This window comes from Pongo pygmaeus, chromosome 15, assembly GCF_028885625.2.
Source record: "Pongo pygmaeus isolate AG05252 chromosome 15, NHGRI_mPonPyg2-v2.0_pri, whole genome shotgun sequence".
Classification (NCBI taxonomy): Eukaryota; Metazoa; Chordata; class Mammalia; order Primates; family Hominidae; genus Pongo; species Pongo pygmaeus.
Window position 1 is genome coordinate 22409502 of NC_072388.2, and position 14986 is coordinate 22424487.

Sequence of the window (14986 nt, forward strand, 5' to 3'; positions counted from 1 at the left end):
AGCAGAGATGACGACTCTGCGATTCTGAAAGTCCCTGGCGAACCCGGGCTAGCGAAAAGTTGGGGCAGAACGAACTACATCTCCCATCGTGCCAGGAGGCGGTCCCGCCCGTTTCCCCCTGGGAGTTGTAGTCTAACCCCCCTCGGATCCAACAGCAACCTCAGTGCGTGAACTCTGTTATCCAGAAGGCCTCGCCCTGCCGCCGCCGAAGCTGGAATTCGTCGGCTAGTAGTTCTCGCCGGCAACTAGAGGAACCTGTTGGCGTGGCCCAGAAGGCTCAGCGGGATTGCACGAGGTTAGTTGCTAAGCAAGGTGATCTTTGGTCAACTGCCGCCTGGACCAAGGAAACAGGAAGTGAGTACCCCTATTCCGGAAACTAGTTATTAACCCTCCCCGCCCCCTGTCGCCAACATTCCTTCGTTCCCCTAAATCAGCCTCTTGCCCCATTGCTCTTTGCAGGGGTGGAAGAAGGAAGTGTAGCGGGGTAAGGAATGCACCGTCAGGGTCTCTCACAACCCTTTCCCAGCTCTTCTCCCCAACAAACAGTACCTGGGATGGAGCCCTAGGGTAATCGCAGCCACGGGATGGGTCGAGGTGACAGGCTTCAGGGACCACACTTCGGCCTTTGCCCGACCTTCCACAACTTAAGCAAAGAGAGGCCGCCAGCCGTAACAGGACGTTAAAGCCCAGGGGAAGATTGGTCCTTATGACTTCCTGCCTTCCAGCCCTCAGATTCATCGCTACCCCGAGGCTAAGCGCCATGCCTCATATTGACAACGATGTGAAACTGGACTTCAAGGATGTCCTTTTGAGGCCCAAACGCAGTACCCTTAAGTCTCGAAGTGAGGTGAGCAAGTTTCTCTACTTGCTGTTTCTTCACCCCACGCTCCCGGTGGGCCACAACCAAGAAAGATACCTGTCCTTGTCCTAATATGGTACGTTTTTTGGATTAATGAAATGGTCAATTTCCTGTTCATATCTGCAGGTGGATCTCACAAGATCCTTTTCATTTCGGAACTCAAAGCAGACATACACTGGGGTTCCCATCATTGCTGCCAATATGGATACTGTGGGCACCTTTGAGATGGCCAAGGTCCTCTGTAAGGTAGGGCTTTCCTCATGCCCCATCTCTATTGGTGTCCAGTTAGCCCAGCTGACTGCAGAGGTGTTTGCATCCCCACCCCGATGCCCAGTCAGCTCTCTGGCAGTTAGCAGTCAGGATGCTCTGATTTACGGTTTTTTCCACTACTAAAGCCCTTTATCTGGTAAGTTCAAAAGGCCATCTGAATTAGTGAGATTCAAAGCTAAGTTTTGCTCCGATATTTCTGATATATGAACATAATTTTCCCTTTTGTCCTGTTGAGCAGTTTGTACACTTTGCCAACTTTTCCCACCACCCAGGTCACCCCCTCACAGTCACACGCATCCCTTCAGTTACGCGATTGTCCACATTAAGCATTCACTGTTTTAGTCCAGAAACTACAGTTTAAGCATTCAAAAATCCTAACTAGAAGATCCTAGGAGAAGCAGCTTATTAATTTTCTTTAATAAGAACAATTCATTAACAAAAGAATAATTCTGCCATTCTTCTTTTTTTAATCTTCCTCTTCTTTAAGTCCTAGGTTCCTGGGAGTTTCTGGGATGTGCCCCAAATGGGATGTGTTTTTCTTATATACAAGTTGTTCACTTTGAAATGGAAGATGCTGCTCCTGTCAGTACTATTACCTGCCTCTATACTTGTTGCTGAGAAGGTAGAGAGTTATCTGGGCACTTTGAGAACATATGCACTCTGCTGGTTGATCCATGTAGCCCTGGTTGATGAATTCTGCTATTGTTTGTGGCTCCATTAGTCTTAAGGACTTCATATCCTTTTTCTATTTTTGATTGCTGTGTCTTTGTGGAATGTCTTGTCATTTCTTCGAGGTTGATAGTTATGCAGTTTTATTTTTACTTTATTTTTATTGCCATTCAGTAACTGCTTAGGAATCTTCCTGTTGCCCACTGTCCATCTGCCCTGACCAGCAGAGTTCAGAAATGGTGACTCTGACTGCAGAGTTAACAGACGTGCTGTAATACATGAACCTTTTTGGGGACTGTCTTGATGCTTTATGTGGAGCCTGACTTTCAGTATTGCTGATGAGAGGTAAAGAAATCAGGTTTTAGAGATAAGAGCCAAGTCTTACTGTAATAAAAAGGTTGGATGCAAGGAAACATCTTTTTCTAAGTTTGGTATGTAATCTGATGTGCTCATCATGCCACACTCTGCCAGTATATCTCCAACGTCTGCTGACTTCTTATCCTATAGTGACTTTTCTTTGCTTATCAGTATGTTGATGATAGAGTTGTTGAGAAAGCAGAATTCAATACCAGCTTTAGCTAGATATTGTTGATCTCTGAGTATGTATGTAGAGCACTTGCTTGTTGCTAGCTAATACATGACTTCCTTGGGTTTCTTGTCAGTTGCAAGATTTGTGCTGTTTCAGCCAACTGCTGTCTCTTGTCTGTTTGCATGTAGACATGTAAAGCACAAACACCAGCATTCACAATGACCTTTGAATGCCTTCTTCAAAGTATTGGGATATTGTTTGCAATCTGTTGAGCTAGAGAATATGAGTTTGATGAGTCATTATATCCTTGAACTTTATTAAAATGGACTGAATGAAACAGATTTTTTAGCTTGATCCATGTCCCCAACTAGGAGATTTGTACTTTTTTCCACTAGAGATGGCGACAGGGTAGGGTAGCCCCTTATCAGCTCTTATCAACCTTAAGGTATTACCTTTGGTGAGCATCCAGATCTACTGAATTACTGCTGGTAAATGAACGAGAACATAACCAAAAATAGTTTAGTACTAGGTTACCTTAGGAGGAGGGGCTGAGTCAGTGCAGAGAAACACAGGCTCCATCCAGCCTCTTCATGGTTCTTTCATGTCTGCTGCCTGTCCCACTGCACCAGCAGCTTGTCACCTTTTAAGTCAGAAGCAGTGAATGTGCTGGCAGATGAAATCCAACCCAGATCACTCAGTACTTTGGTGGGAAATCTGACAAGTGCTAGCTTATGGTAAAAAGCCCTACTGGTATTTTTAGAGAGAAGAAAGGTTGAACTCAAATCCCAGCTCAACCTGACTTCTTTGACTTGTTTCCTCCCCAACTTCAATCATGTCCTCCCTCAGATAGAATAGGTCTGTTTTTAGAAAAAGAGACCTTAATAAAGTTTTCTCCCTTTTGATGCTTCTTTGTCTTCTCCCCAGTTCTCTCTCTTCACTGCTGTCCATAAGCACTATAGCCTCGATCAGTGGCAAGAGTTTGCTGGCCAGAATCCTGACTGTCTTGAGGTAACACTGGGCATACCCTGCTCCCTTCCTTATCCCAGTTTTCCAGCAATTATATTTTGGCTTTCTGGGGACCAACACTCACCAGTGACCCACTGGCTGCCCACCAGATCATCTCTGATATGCCAATGGCTCTGTTTCTCCCACAGCATCTGGCTGCCAGCTCAGGCACAGGCTCTTCTGACTTTGAGCAGCTGGAACAGATCCTGGAAGCTATTCCCCAGGTGAAGTATATATGCCTGGATGTGGCAAATGGCTACTCTGAACACTTTGTTGAATTTGTAAAAGATGTACGGAAGCGCTTCCCCCAGCACACCATCATGGTATGTTTCTATTATAGTCGGTACCTTTTTATCTTTCCACTTTCCTGCCACTCCGTTTTGCTACATCAGTCCATTTCTCCTCTGCTGCATTATGATATTCCCAGTTCATTTAATCATGATACTGGATGATTATCCATAGTTCTAAGCTGAAAATGTCTATTTGGTCAGTGTAGTATCTCTGACCCTTGGTTCATAGTCTTTGTAAATCTGATGTCCCTGATGTCACTCACCAAACCATGATGGAACATCTGTGCACTGTACATACCTGTGGTACATAGACATCTGCCCACTGAAATGGACACATACTACAGTCACATAAAAAGGGGTCACATGAACAGTGATTTATTTTTTTACAACCTTAGAAGAGTGGCCTTCATTTTCTTCACAGCATTGAGGGGTGTGTCTACTGACCATCAAAAGCCACTACAACTGGTCAAATGGGTCTTTAGCCTACACTACCATGCCTTCTCCCTTTCCCTGAAGCCAGACAGGTTCTATGACAGAATGGCTTAAGGACAGAATATGTTTGGGTCTCTTGAGGAAGGGAAGCTAAATCTACTGTAAATCAGATGTGAGCCTGGTCCAGTAGTTCCCTTTGCCTCACTGAATGCTCCTCCATGCCACTTCATGTGTCCCTGTTGATCATAGCACCTTGTTGCCTTAGAAAAGTGCATCATGGACCTCGGCTTTACCCTAGGTTCAGTGGCGACATTGGTCACTCACTCCTACCTTGGCTTGGTGTTGGGCGAATGGGTAGGGAGCAGGGTTCTCTCAAGTGGCTAGTGTAAAAGCCCTCAGAGGGCCCAGTAGAGGGGACCTAGTTATCCTTTCTTTGTAATAGTGTTGGAAAGTCATGGTCCATGCATACTGTAACAATACATGACCTCCTGTTTCTGGCCCTAAGGATGCTGTATTTCAATTGCTCTGTCTCAGGCAGGGAATGTGGTAACAGGAGAGATGGTAGAAGAGCTCATCCTTTCTGGGGCTGACATCATCAAAGTGGGAATTGGGCCAGGTAAGCTGGTTCATTGGGACCACTGGCTACCCCCTTTCAGTGGCAAACACCTGTGGAGCACGTCATTCTCACCCTTATCATGGTCTTCCTAGGCTCTGTGTGTACTACTCGGAAGAAAACTGGAGTAGGGTATCCACAGCTCAGTGCAGTGATGGAGTGTGCAGATGCTGCTCATGGCCTCAAAGGCCACATCATTTCAGTAAGGCTGAAGGGCAGGGTAGGGTATGAGTGGGGTTTCTGCAGGGTACGGAGGTGGCAGAGATGGATTAGAATTCCTGGGTTCTTGTTGGCTTTGAGTTGGGCTGTTGGGACATTGCTGAGGGCTTGGAAAATCCATGTTGTGTTCATAGTGCTCCTTACTTTGCAGGATGGAGGTTGCAGCTGTCCTGGGGATGTGGCCAAGGCTTTTGGTAAGGAGCTTGAGAGCATGGAAGGATGATTCTATACAAGAGGATGAATCACCTCTGAGGGTCTAGAGTCAGGCTAAGAGAGGCTCAGGAAGTCATTCAGATTCTTTCATAATGTGAATTAGTGACTCTGAAGTCTATGGTATCACCTGGGGCAGCCAGCAGGGGACATCTGAGACTCCAAGTGTGGGCCAGGGCCATCTACCATCTCCTAGATTGCTGCACAGTGCAGACTCCTAAGCCCCAGCCATACCTAAAAATATTAGGCTCTGAGGAATGGGACAGCACATCTGCATTTTTCATTTTGCACAGCTTCCCAGGAGATCATTACTCCCATTAAAGTTGGGGATCTTTGCTCTTGGGACACATGAAATGAGTCTTATTTAGCTGGGCACAGTAAAATGAAATGACCAGACGATGATGGTAAAAACAGCAAAAGGAGAAAGCAAAAGCCAGGCAGGGACTCTCCAGAGGCTCTTTTTTAAATCTTGGGGAAATCATACCCACTGAGGAATAGAGGCCAGGGCAGATCAGGCCTGCATGGATTGTGGGTCAGCTAGGGAAGCAGAACAAGGAAGATGCTGGAATCATTGTCAGGACTGAGAATATGGTGTGAGTTGCTTTTGAGGGTGGCCATGTGAGCACCTTGGCCAGATTAATCTCTTTTCCCTCCATGATGGTGGCAGGGGCAGGAGCTGACTTCGTGATGCTGGGTGGCATGCTGGCTGGGCACAGTGAGTCAGGTGGTGAGCTCATCGAGAGGGACGGCAAGAAGTACAAGCTCTTCTATGGAATGAGTTCTGAAATGGCCATGAAGAAGTATGCCGGGGGCGTGGCTGAGTACAGGTATGTGTGCCGGCCCAGGAGCTTAGTAATAATATGGAGGCAGAACTCATGGCTGCCGAGAGGGGGATGGTACAGTTCTCAGAGAAGCATGGTGAACTGGGGCTCAATGCTAGGGTCTGGGGAAGAGTCCCTGGGCTTAAGGAATCCAGAAGGAGAAGATAATAAAGTTTTTCCTACTTTAAGAGCTTCAGAGGGAAAGACAGTGGAAGTTCCTTTTAAAGGAGATGTGGAACATACCATCCGAGACATCCTAGGAGGGATCCGCTCTACGTGTACCTATGTGGGAGCAGCTAAGCTCAAAGAATTGAGCAGGAGAACTACCTTCATCCGAGTCACCCAGCAGGTGAATCCAATCTTCAGTGAGGCGTGCTAGACCTGAGCAGTTCTACCCTCCCAAGGCACCAGTACTCTACCATGGGGCATCCCAAGTGGGGTCCTCCCCCATCCCAGCTACTGCAGCTCTGTATTACTTTGTCATTTCCTGTTGTCTCACTCCTGAGGACTCCTGCAGTAACTCTGTACTTCTCTATCTGCACACACAAAATGCCCAAGGCACTCACTGGAGAGGAAGCAAGGAAGCAAACAGTCTGAGAAAATGATGCAAGAAAATCAAATGGGAATCTGGAGACCCAACATCCTGAAGATTATTAAAAGGGAAAGATGCTGATTGGTACATAAATCTTTTCCATGGCCTTGGTCTAGAGGAGGCAGGCTTTTAGAATCATGTTTTGTTAATCCCCTTCACTAAATGGGACCTTCACATATCTAAAAAGCTCTGAAGTGTTTGTATATTTGAAATACCTCAATAAAGAGAAAGCTCATTGACTGTAAAGACATGCTGGGGCTTTCTGTACAAGGCTAGCATCTGGGTGCTGCTGCAGAGTGGGTGGTGGTAGGGTCAGCACTGACCCAGCGGGGTCAAGAACAATGAGTATTATTCCCATGAAGTATCTCCATTCTAGTGCCACCACCCCCAGATAATCTGGCAGCATGAGAATTTACAAAGTATATTCTGGCATTAGGACACATATTTCCAGAATACCAAAGGACATTTCTCTTCCAGGTTGTCAACCCTGCTAACCCTTTTAGGCACAGCTGAACACTTAGCAAGGGAAGTAAAAAACGGCAAAGGGATCCTTCCAGTTTGGAAGGGCCAGTTCTGTTTCTAAGGAATGACCTATGCTGACCTTATGGAAACCTTAATTCCCCTCCTTCACATCAAGGCAGTATTTTAACAAATCCAAAGTTTAATTATTAAGGATTACAAATATTTTTAGCAGTGCAGTTAGGCAATCCAAGCCTGGACTTCCACTTCATTCCTACTAAACTACTTGCAGAGCTGAGGAGGCAGGAGACTAGAGTACAGAGGGCATTTTAGTTCTATCACAAAGGTCTAGAGCTGTCTCTACAGTCACAAGAAGAAACAGGCATGGCACCGTGGCCAGAAGGGGGTAGGTATTCACAGAGAGTGGGGATCAAGGTGTCAAACTTTGTCTTCTGATAGTTTTCCAGAGATTCCTGTAGAGAAGGGAGCAGGGAGATCCTACCATCTGAAACCATTCCCTGAGCCCTCTGAATTCTGAAGCATGTGGATTTCTCAGTCTTGTTCTACCCATCCCCTTCCCCAGCTTTCTGCTCCTTCCTACTCACCTTTCCTTCCCCCTGGCCATTTTCTTCCTCATCAGAGTCTAAAACCAAGTCCCCTATGGTAATGACGGAGCTGCACAGAGATGGAGGACACACTGTAGGAGGGAAACCAGAATCAAACTACTACTTCTAGATGAACACAGGCTCTTGAGAGTCCCCAAGAGAGGAGGCTATTGATCCAATCCTGACTCAGACTACCTACCTGGCTTCCTGGCCCTAGGAAGGAATAATGACAGTCTCAGGGGGTCCATGTAGCAATCCAAGCAATTCCTGAGGTGAGAGCAAGCAAAGAGGATAGGATGAAGGGAAGGCAGACAAAGAATGTGCTCCTACTAAGAAGCAACTCTGTTCCACTCACTCCTTTTGCTCTGTGGCAGGCAAGTCAACTGGGTTCTCCTTCAGAGCCCTTCCCCCCAGGGTCTGGCATGGACTCTTAGACTTCCCAGTGGAGGCTGCTCTTGTGCCCGTGGCTAGGTCTGCTGTGTATATCGCATGTTCTTCCTTGCTCTCAGGCTTAGATATGACCTGGGTTGGTGAGCCGAGATTCCTAAAGGGAAACAGCATGACTGTGGGGCGCTCCTTATGGCCTCCCCTAGTGGAGGCCCATTGGGACTGAACTCTTCGTCGGCCTAGAGGGGCCAGATTGAAGTGTCGGCCAGCTAGAGGTTCTGGGTGTGTCCTTGAAGATGGTCCCTGAGGAAGATGTGTGCCAGGCTTGGCTTTTGGCAGAGGATTGTGGAGTGCTAGTCTTTGTTGCTGAGGAGGATTCTGTTCCATGGGCTCAGCCAGGTTCACTGAGTCAGTAACAGAGCACTCTGAAAAAGAAAATGAGGCCCCTTATAAAGAGAACAGATAGTAACAGAATAACTGGTTTCTTATGCCCGGAGCCCATGGAACTATTCCAGTGGACTGCCTCAAAAGGTCTCAGGCTAAACACTACACCTCCAAATTCCTAGTACCTGGAAGCGGCCACCCCATGTCCACACCATATTGTCTCCAGGCAAGAGAAGAGGTGATAGAGACTCCAGGCTGCATCCAACTCAGCACATCCTGAAGCTGTGGGCAGGGACAGAGGTATGAAGACCACAGTCCTTGATACAGCCACCCCACACTCTACCCTTAACATGTTTTGCCCCAACGAAACCTGCTGTGCCTGCGGTGTAGGCAGTGCTTTCTCCAGCTGACACAAGTATTCAAAAAGCAGCTTTTCCATGGCAGCCAGAAAGGGTTCCCCATACTCTTGTTCAAGTTCCTACAGCGGGGGAGAGTAGGAGGTCAAAAGTGGGTTGGTGGCCAGGCACGGTGGCTCACACCTGTAATCCTGGCCCTTTGGGAGGCCGAGGTGGGTGGATCACTTGAGGTCAGGAGTTCGAGACCAGCCTGGCCAACATGGTGAAACCCCATCTCTACTAAAATACAAAAATTAGCCGGGCATTTGTAATCCCAGCTACTTGGGAGGCTGAAGCAGGAGAATCGCTTGAACCCGGGAGGCAGAGGTTGCAGTGAGCCGAGATTGTGCCACTGCACTCCAGCCTGGGCAACAGAGCAAGATTCCTCCAAAAAAAAAAAAATGGGTTAGAGAAAATAGGAGCCACATAACAGCCTTCAAACCAGTCTCACCTGCAGCTTCGAGGCCAGATCCACAGGAGCCTCTGACAGCTGCTTCACCTGCTGGTAAAAAGTTTCCTGTGCCTCCAAAATCTTCCTCAGATCCTGCTTTGTCTGTTGAGGATACAGAAGACAAAGAAGTTAGCACCAACATCCAGTAGACAGGAGGAGCAACTTTGCTGCACCAAGTGTAACTGGGGTCAGGGCTTGTTCCGGGGATTACTCACAGCCTTGGGATCCCGCACTATAGGTCCAGATTCTGGAAAGTGGTGATTCAGGGCTTTCAGGACTTGGGCCCAAGGCCGGCCCTGCAGGATCAGCTCCACCACCACCTGTACGGTACTGAATTCAGAATCCCCACTTCGGGGCAAGCTGACCTTTTCCAACTAGTCTCATCCCCAAGCTGTGGGCCCTTGTCAGGTGCTCGCATCCCGCCCCTTTCTTTCTTTCCCCTTCCAGGTCCTACTTGCTCCAATACCTTGGCCTTTAGGCCCATACAAAGGCGTTCGTGGTGCCGGTAGCGAACCAAGCCAGGGGCAACAGCGCGCAGAGATCGCAGAAACTCCAGTACTCGCGGAAAATGTTCCACGCAGCGTCCGCGCACAACCTGCCAGCTAGCCGCGGCGGCGAAGCGTAGAGCTGCGGGACCGGCCACCGGGGGCGTAGCCATGGTCGGCGGGCTCCGCCCCGAGGCGGTCCCTCCCGGTTCCTCACCCGGATGGGTGAGGCTTTCCGATCACTCCTAGGGGCGGGGCTTCTGGCAACGCCCTGTCGCTCGGGTCTGTCGGCTCTGGGTACCTCGCGATCCGACTCGGCTCCCTTCCATCGGCCCCCAGAATTCTGGGGGAGGGAGTCTTCTGGCTCGGGCTGGAGGAGCCTGAGTGGAGAAGCTGACCGTCTCCAGTGGCACTGGGTGGCTCAGCTTTAAACGCCGCCGCTGTCCCGAGCCCTAGGGTGCCTCACTTCCGGCTCCGCTACTAGCTTCCCTTGCCCCGGAAAAGGGCGGTAAGAGGGAGCCAATGGGCGGCCACAGAGGGAACTGTGACGGTGCGTCAGAAGGCCACGCCCCAGCAGAGCTGTAGCTGCCAGCTCCCTGCACCCTCTGCCGGCTGACATGAGGCCGCTGAGGCTGTTGAGGCCGCTGAGGCTGTTGTAGCCGCTGAGGCTGTTGTGGCCGCTGGTCTGGGTCCTCCCAGCCTCGCTTTCTTCGCGGAGCCTGCGGAGAAGCCCCGTCACTGCCCTGAGGCTCGACTTCCTAGTCTGTAAAACGAGGATCATGCCACCGCCCTTTCCCACTGTCTTCACCCATCGAAATTCAGTTCTTTAAATCCCAAACCAGAGCCGGGGTCTACAAAGCCTTCCCCTCTGCGCGCGTTGCTTCCAGTAGGAATTCGACTGTTCCTTTTATAAAACAGAAGAGGACGCCCGCCCTTAAAAAATAAAATACAGGCCGGGCATGGTGGCTTGTGTCTAATCCCAGCGCTTTGAGAGTCCGAGGCAGGAGGGTCACTTGAACCCAGGAGCTCCAGACAAGCCTGGGCGACATGGTGAAACCCCTTCCCTGCTAAAAATACAAAAATTAGCTGGGCGTGGTGGCAGGCGCCTGTAATCCCAGCTACTCGGGAGGCCGAGGCAGGAGAATCGCTTGAACCCAGTAGACGGGAGGTGGCAGTGAGCCGCGATCTTGCCTCTGCATTCCAGCCTGGGCAACAGAGGGAGAATCCCTCTCAAAAAAAAAAAAAAAAAAAAAGAGGAAGAAGAAATAGAATACAGGCTGGGGGCACGGTGACTCACACCTGTAATCCCAGCACTCTGGGAGGCCGAGAGGGGAGGATCTATCCGCTTGAGCCCAGGAGTTCCAGACCAGACTGGATCACATGGCGATAACCTGTCTACTGAAAATCAAAAAAACTAGCTGGGCGTAGTGGCACGCCTGTAGTCCCAGCTACTGAGGAGGCTGAGGTGGGAGGATTGTTTGAGCCAGGGAGGTTGAGGCTTCAGTAACTGCACTCCAGCCTGAGTGATAGAGTGAGACGGGGACACACACACACACACACACACACACACACACACACACACACACATACACACACACACACACACACACACACACACACACACACACTTAGTTTCTTGTTTTAGGATTCTGTTGTGCACTGAACTTGTCAGCCTCCTAATGTAATTGACTGCTTTCCTTGACTCTCTCTTCCACAGGCTTTCTGGTGCCTCTCATTTCCATCAGCAAGCACAGAACCTAACACACAGCTTACACTCCTTAATTGTTGGCTGGATTAGTTGCCTTCCTTGACCACTTTACAAGGATTTAGTGAAACTGCTCCGTCTTTAGCCCATGTCTTCCATTCCCAGAGATAATGGTTCACACATCCTTGTCTCCGCCCCGGATCAGTCTCAGCTGATGCGCACATTCGACTGCCCAAGAAACACCCAGTCCCCAAAGTACCCCAAATTGGATATGTGTGAAATTCTAGTTATCTTCCTTTTTTCCTTTATTTATTCCTTCTCTAATGTTCTTTCTTTCTTATGTAGATCTGAACTTCTGTTGTTTTCCTTTTTTTTTTTTTTTTGAGATGGGAGTCTCGCTGTGTCGCCCAGGCTGGAGTGCAGTGGCGCAATCTCGACTCACTACAAGCTCTGCCTCCTGGGTTCACGCCACTCCTGCCTCAGCCTCCCAAGTAGCTGGGACTACAGGCGCCCGCCACCACGCCCGGCTAATTTTTTGTTATTTTAGTAGAGATGGGGTTTGACGGTGGTCTCGATCTCCTGACCTTGTGATCCGCCCGCCTCGGCCTCCCAAAGTGCTGGGATTACAAGGCGTGAGCCACCGCGCGCCCGGCTCTTTTTTTTTTGAGGTGGGGAGACAGTCTCGCTCTGTTGCTCGGGTGGAGTGCAGTGATCTTGGCTCACTGCAACCTCTGCCTCCTGGGCTTAAGTGATCCTCCTGCCTCAGCCTCCAAAGTAACTGGGGCTACAGGCATGCACCCCATGCCCGGCTCATTTTTTTCTATTTTTTGTAGAGACAAGTCTTTGTTGCCCAGGCTGGTCTCGAATTCCTGGACTCAAGCCATCTTCCCACCTCGGCTTCCCAAAGTGTTGGGATCGCAGGCGTGAGCCACTGCACGCAGTCCCTGGCTAATTTTTTTAAAAATCTTTTTTGGTGGGTGTGGTGGCTCATGCCTGTAATCCCAGAACTTTGGGAGGCTGAAGTGGGAGGATCACTTGAGGCCAGGAGTTTGAGACCAGCCTGGGCAACACAGTGAGACACTGACTCTACAAAAAAAAAGAAAAATATGTTTTGTAGAGAAGGGGTCTCTCTGTGTTGCCCAGCCCGGTCTATCTTCATTTTTTGTTTTTGGTATTTATCCTGCTTGCTGTTCTCTGAGCTTCCCGGATCTGTGTTTTGTGTCTATCATTAATTTGGGGGAAATTCTCAGTCATTATTGCCACATTTCTTCTGTTCCTTTATTTTCTTCTCTGCCATTCTGATTATGTGTATGCTACACCTTCTATAATTGTCCTACAATTCTTGGATATTCTGTTCTTTTTCATTTTTTTTTTCTCATTGCATTTCAGCTTTGGAAGTTTCTGTTGACATTTCTTCAAGCGCACCATGTTCTTTGGCCATGTCCAGTCTATTGATGAGCCCATCACAGACATTCATCATTTCTGTTACAGTGGTTTTTTTGTTTTGTTTTTTGAGACAATGTCTCGCTTTGTTGCTCAGGCTGGAATGCAGTGGCTCAATATCAGCTCACTGCAACCTGTGCCTCCCAAGTTCAAGCGATTCTGGTGCCTCAGCCTCCCAAGTAGGTGGGACTACAGGTCGTACACCACCACGCCCGGCTAATTTTTGTTTTAGTAGAGATGGGGTTTTGCCATGTTGCCCAGGCTGGTCTCGAACTCCTGACCTCAAGCGATCCACCTGCCTTGGCCTCCCAAAGTACTAGGATTACAGGCGTGAGCCACTGTGCCTGGCTGAATTATTCATTTTCAGCTGCTATCTCTGTGTAGCTGACTTCTTGGGAGTCCAAGGCAGGTGGATTGCTTGAGCCCAGGAGTTTGAGACCAACCTGGGCAAAATGGCGAGACCTCCGTCTCTACAGAAAAAATTGAAAAACTAGCCAGGCATAGATGTGCACACCTGTAGCCCCAGTTACTCAGGAGGCTGACGTGGGAGGATTGCCTGAGCCCAGGAGGTTGAGGTTGCAGTGAGCTGTAATCCAGCCTGGTTGCAATGAATTGCACTCCAGCCTGGGCAACAGAGTGAGAACAGAATGCAATGGATGTATTTCATAATGGCTACTTTCCTCTTCCCCTCTGCCAGGATCACGGGGCGGGAGGTGGGGGTGAGGGGCAGGGGGTTCTCCAGTTTTCACTGTGGGATCCTGGTAAAACTTGTGGTCATGTGCCATGGCTCACACCTAGGATTGCTTGAGGCTAGGAGTTCAAGACCAGTCTGGGCAACATACTGAGACCATGTCTCTACAAAAACAAAACGAAACAGAAAAAAAACCTAAAAGTTAGCCAGGTGACCGGGCACAGTGGCTCACACCTGTAATCCCAGCACTTCAGGAGGCTGAGGTGGGTGGATCACAAGGTCAAGAGATCAAGACCATCCTGGCCAACATGGTGAAACCCATCTCTACTAAAAATACAAAAATTAGCTGGGCATGGTGGCGCGTGCCTGTAATCCCAGCTACTCAGGAGGCTAAGGCAGGAGAATCAGTTGAACCTGGGAGGTGGAGGTTGCAGTGAGCTGAGATTGTACCACTGCACTCCAGCCTGGTGACAGAGTGAGACTCCATCTCAAAAGAAAAAAAAAAAAAAAAGCCAGCCATGGTGGTACACACCTGCAGTCCTAGCTAGTTGGGCTGAGGCAGGAGGATTGCTTGAGCCCAGGAGTTGGAGGCTGCAGTAAGCTGTGATTGCACCACTGCATTCCAGCCTGGGCAAAACAAAAACAAGAAACAAAAAATAGAAAACAAAAACCAAAAAAAGGGTAGGGTCCCCCCTAAGAATGGGACCCCTAGATGGTTTTTTGTTTGTTTGTTTGTTTGTTTGTTTTGCGACAGTCTCACTCTGTTGCCCAGGCTGGAGTGCAGTGTCGTGATCTCGGCTTACTGCAGCCTCAACCTCCCCAGGCTCAGGTGATCCACCTCAGCCTCCCAAGTAGCTGGCATTACAGGCATGTGCCACCACACCTGGCTACTTTTTGTCTTTTTTGTAGAGATGGGGTTTTGCCATGTTGCCCAAGCTGGTCTCGAACCCTTGAGCTCAGTGATCTGCGTGCCTCAGCCTCACAAAGTGCTGGGATTACAGGCATGAGCCACCACGCCTGGCCACTATAGATTTTTTAGCTCTCAAATTTGTCCACCCTAAGCCTCCAGCTATGAGTCAATTACACTTTTAAGTTTTCCTACCCTGGTACTGGCTCCCCAGAAGTTTCTGTTTCTGTTTCTGTTTCTGGGCTTCTGCTGTTAAGTTGTGATTCTCTGTATCTGCCTTTTTGTCTCTCCAGTTTTAGGGGCAGCAGTTTGCCCTGTGCCCTCAATTCTCTGATAGATCCAACAAGAGTTGTTGACTTTCAGTTTGTTCAGCATTTTTCTTTGTGAGGACAGGAGTGAGGACTCCCAAGCTTGTTACAGGCCAGACTAAAAACCAGAGGTCGTTATCTTCATTTTTTTTTAGACAGAGTCTCACTCTGTCACCCAGGCTTGAGTGAACCCGGGGCTCTCGAACTCCTGACCTTGTGATCCACCTGCCTTGGCCTCCCAAAGTGCTGGGATTATA

General features: G+C 49.0%; 2 protein-coding genes across 10 annotated transcripts; one reads left to right on the top strand and one right to left on the bottom strand.

The window, feature by feature from the left end:
• Positions 1 to 127: 127 nt before the first annotated feature.
• GMPR2 (guanosine monophosphate reductase 2) lies at positions 128 to 6755 on the top strand. Of its 8 annotated transcripts, XM_054448990.2 has the most exons (10): positions 128 to 295; positions 726 to 847; positions 986 to 1105; positions 3252 to 3335; positions 3482 to 3655; positions 4589 to 4670; positions 4763 to 4869; positions 5038 to 5080; positions 5764 to 5923; positions 6107 to 6755. In XM_054448990.2, exons 2-10 carry the CDS (start codon positions 761 to 763, stop codon positions 6294 to 6296), a joined length of 1047 nt encoding a protein of 348 aa, XP_054304965.1. In that variant the 5' UTR covers positions 128 to 295; positions 726 to 760; the 3' UTR covers positions 6297 to 6755. The 8 variants fall into 8 exon arrangements, with proteins under 8 accessions (XP_054304965.1, XP_054304962.1, XP_054304966.1 ...); XM_054448987.2 differs by lacking the exon at positions 128 to 295 and having other exon boundaries at positions 707 to 847; XM_054448991.2 differs by lacking the exon at positions 128 to 295 and having other exon boundaries at positions 707 to 847; positions 6145 to 6755.
• TINF2 (TERF1 interacting nuclear factor 2) lies at positions 1518 to 10737 on the bottom strand. Of its 2 annotated transcripts, XM_063651485.1 has the most exons (10): positions 9657 to 10737; positions 9406 to 9510; positions 9191 to 9292; positions 8715 to 8822; positions 8530 to 8626; positions 7929 to 8385; positions 7773 to 7840; positions 7574 to 7665; positions 2862 to 2967; positions 1518 to 2600 (listed from the first exon to the last, which is right to left on the bottom strand). In XM_063651485.1, exons 1-9 carry the CDS (start codon positions 9846 to 9848, stop codon positions 2881 to 2883), a joined length of 1308 nt encoding a protein of 435 aa, XP_063507555.1. In that variant the 5' UTR covers positions 9849 to 10737; the 3' UTR covers positions 1518 to 2600; positions 2862 to 2880. The 2 variants fall into 2 exon arrangements, with proteins under 2 accessions (XP_063507555.1, XP_054304952.1); XM_054448977.2 differs by lacking the exons at positions 1518 to 2600; positions 2862 to 2967 and adding an exon at positions 7153 to 7441.
• Between the last annotated feature and the right edge of the window lie 4249 nt (positions 10738 to 14986).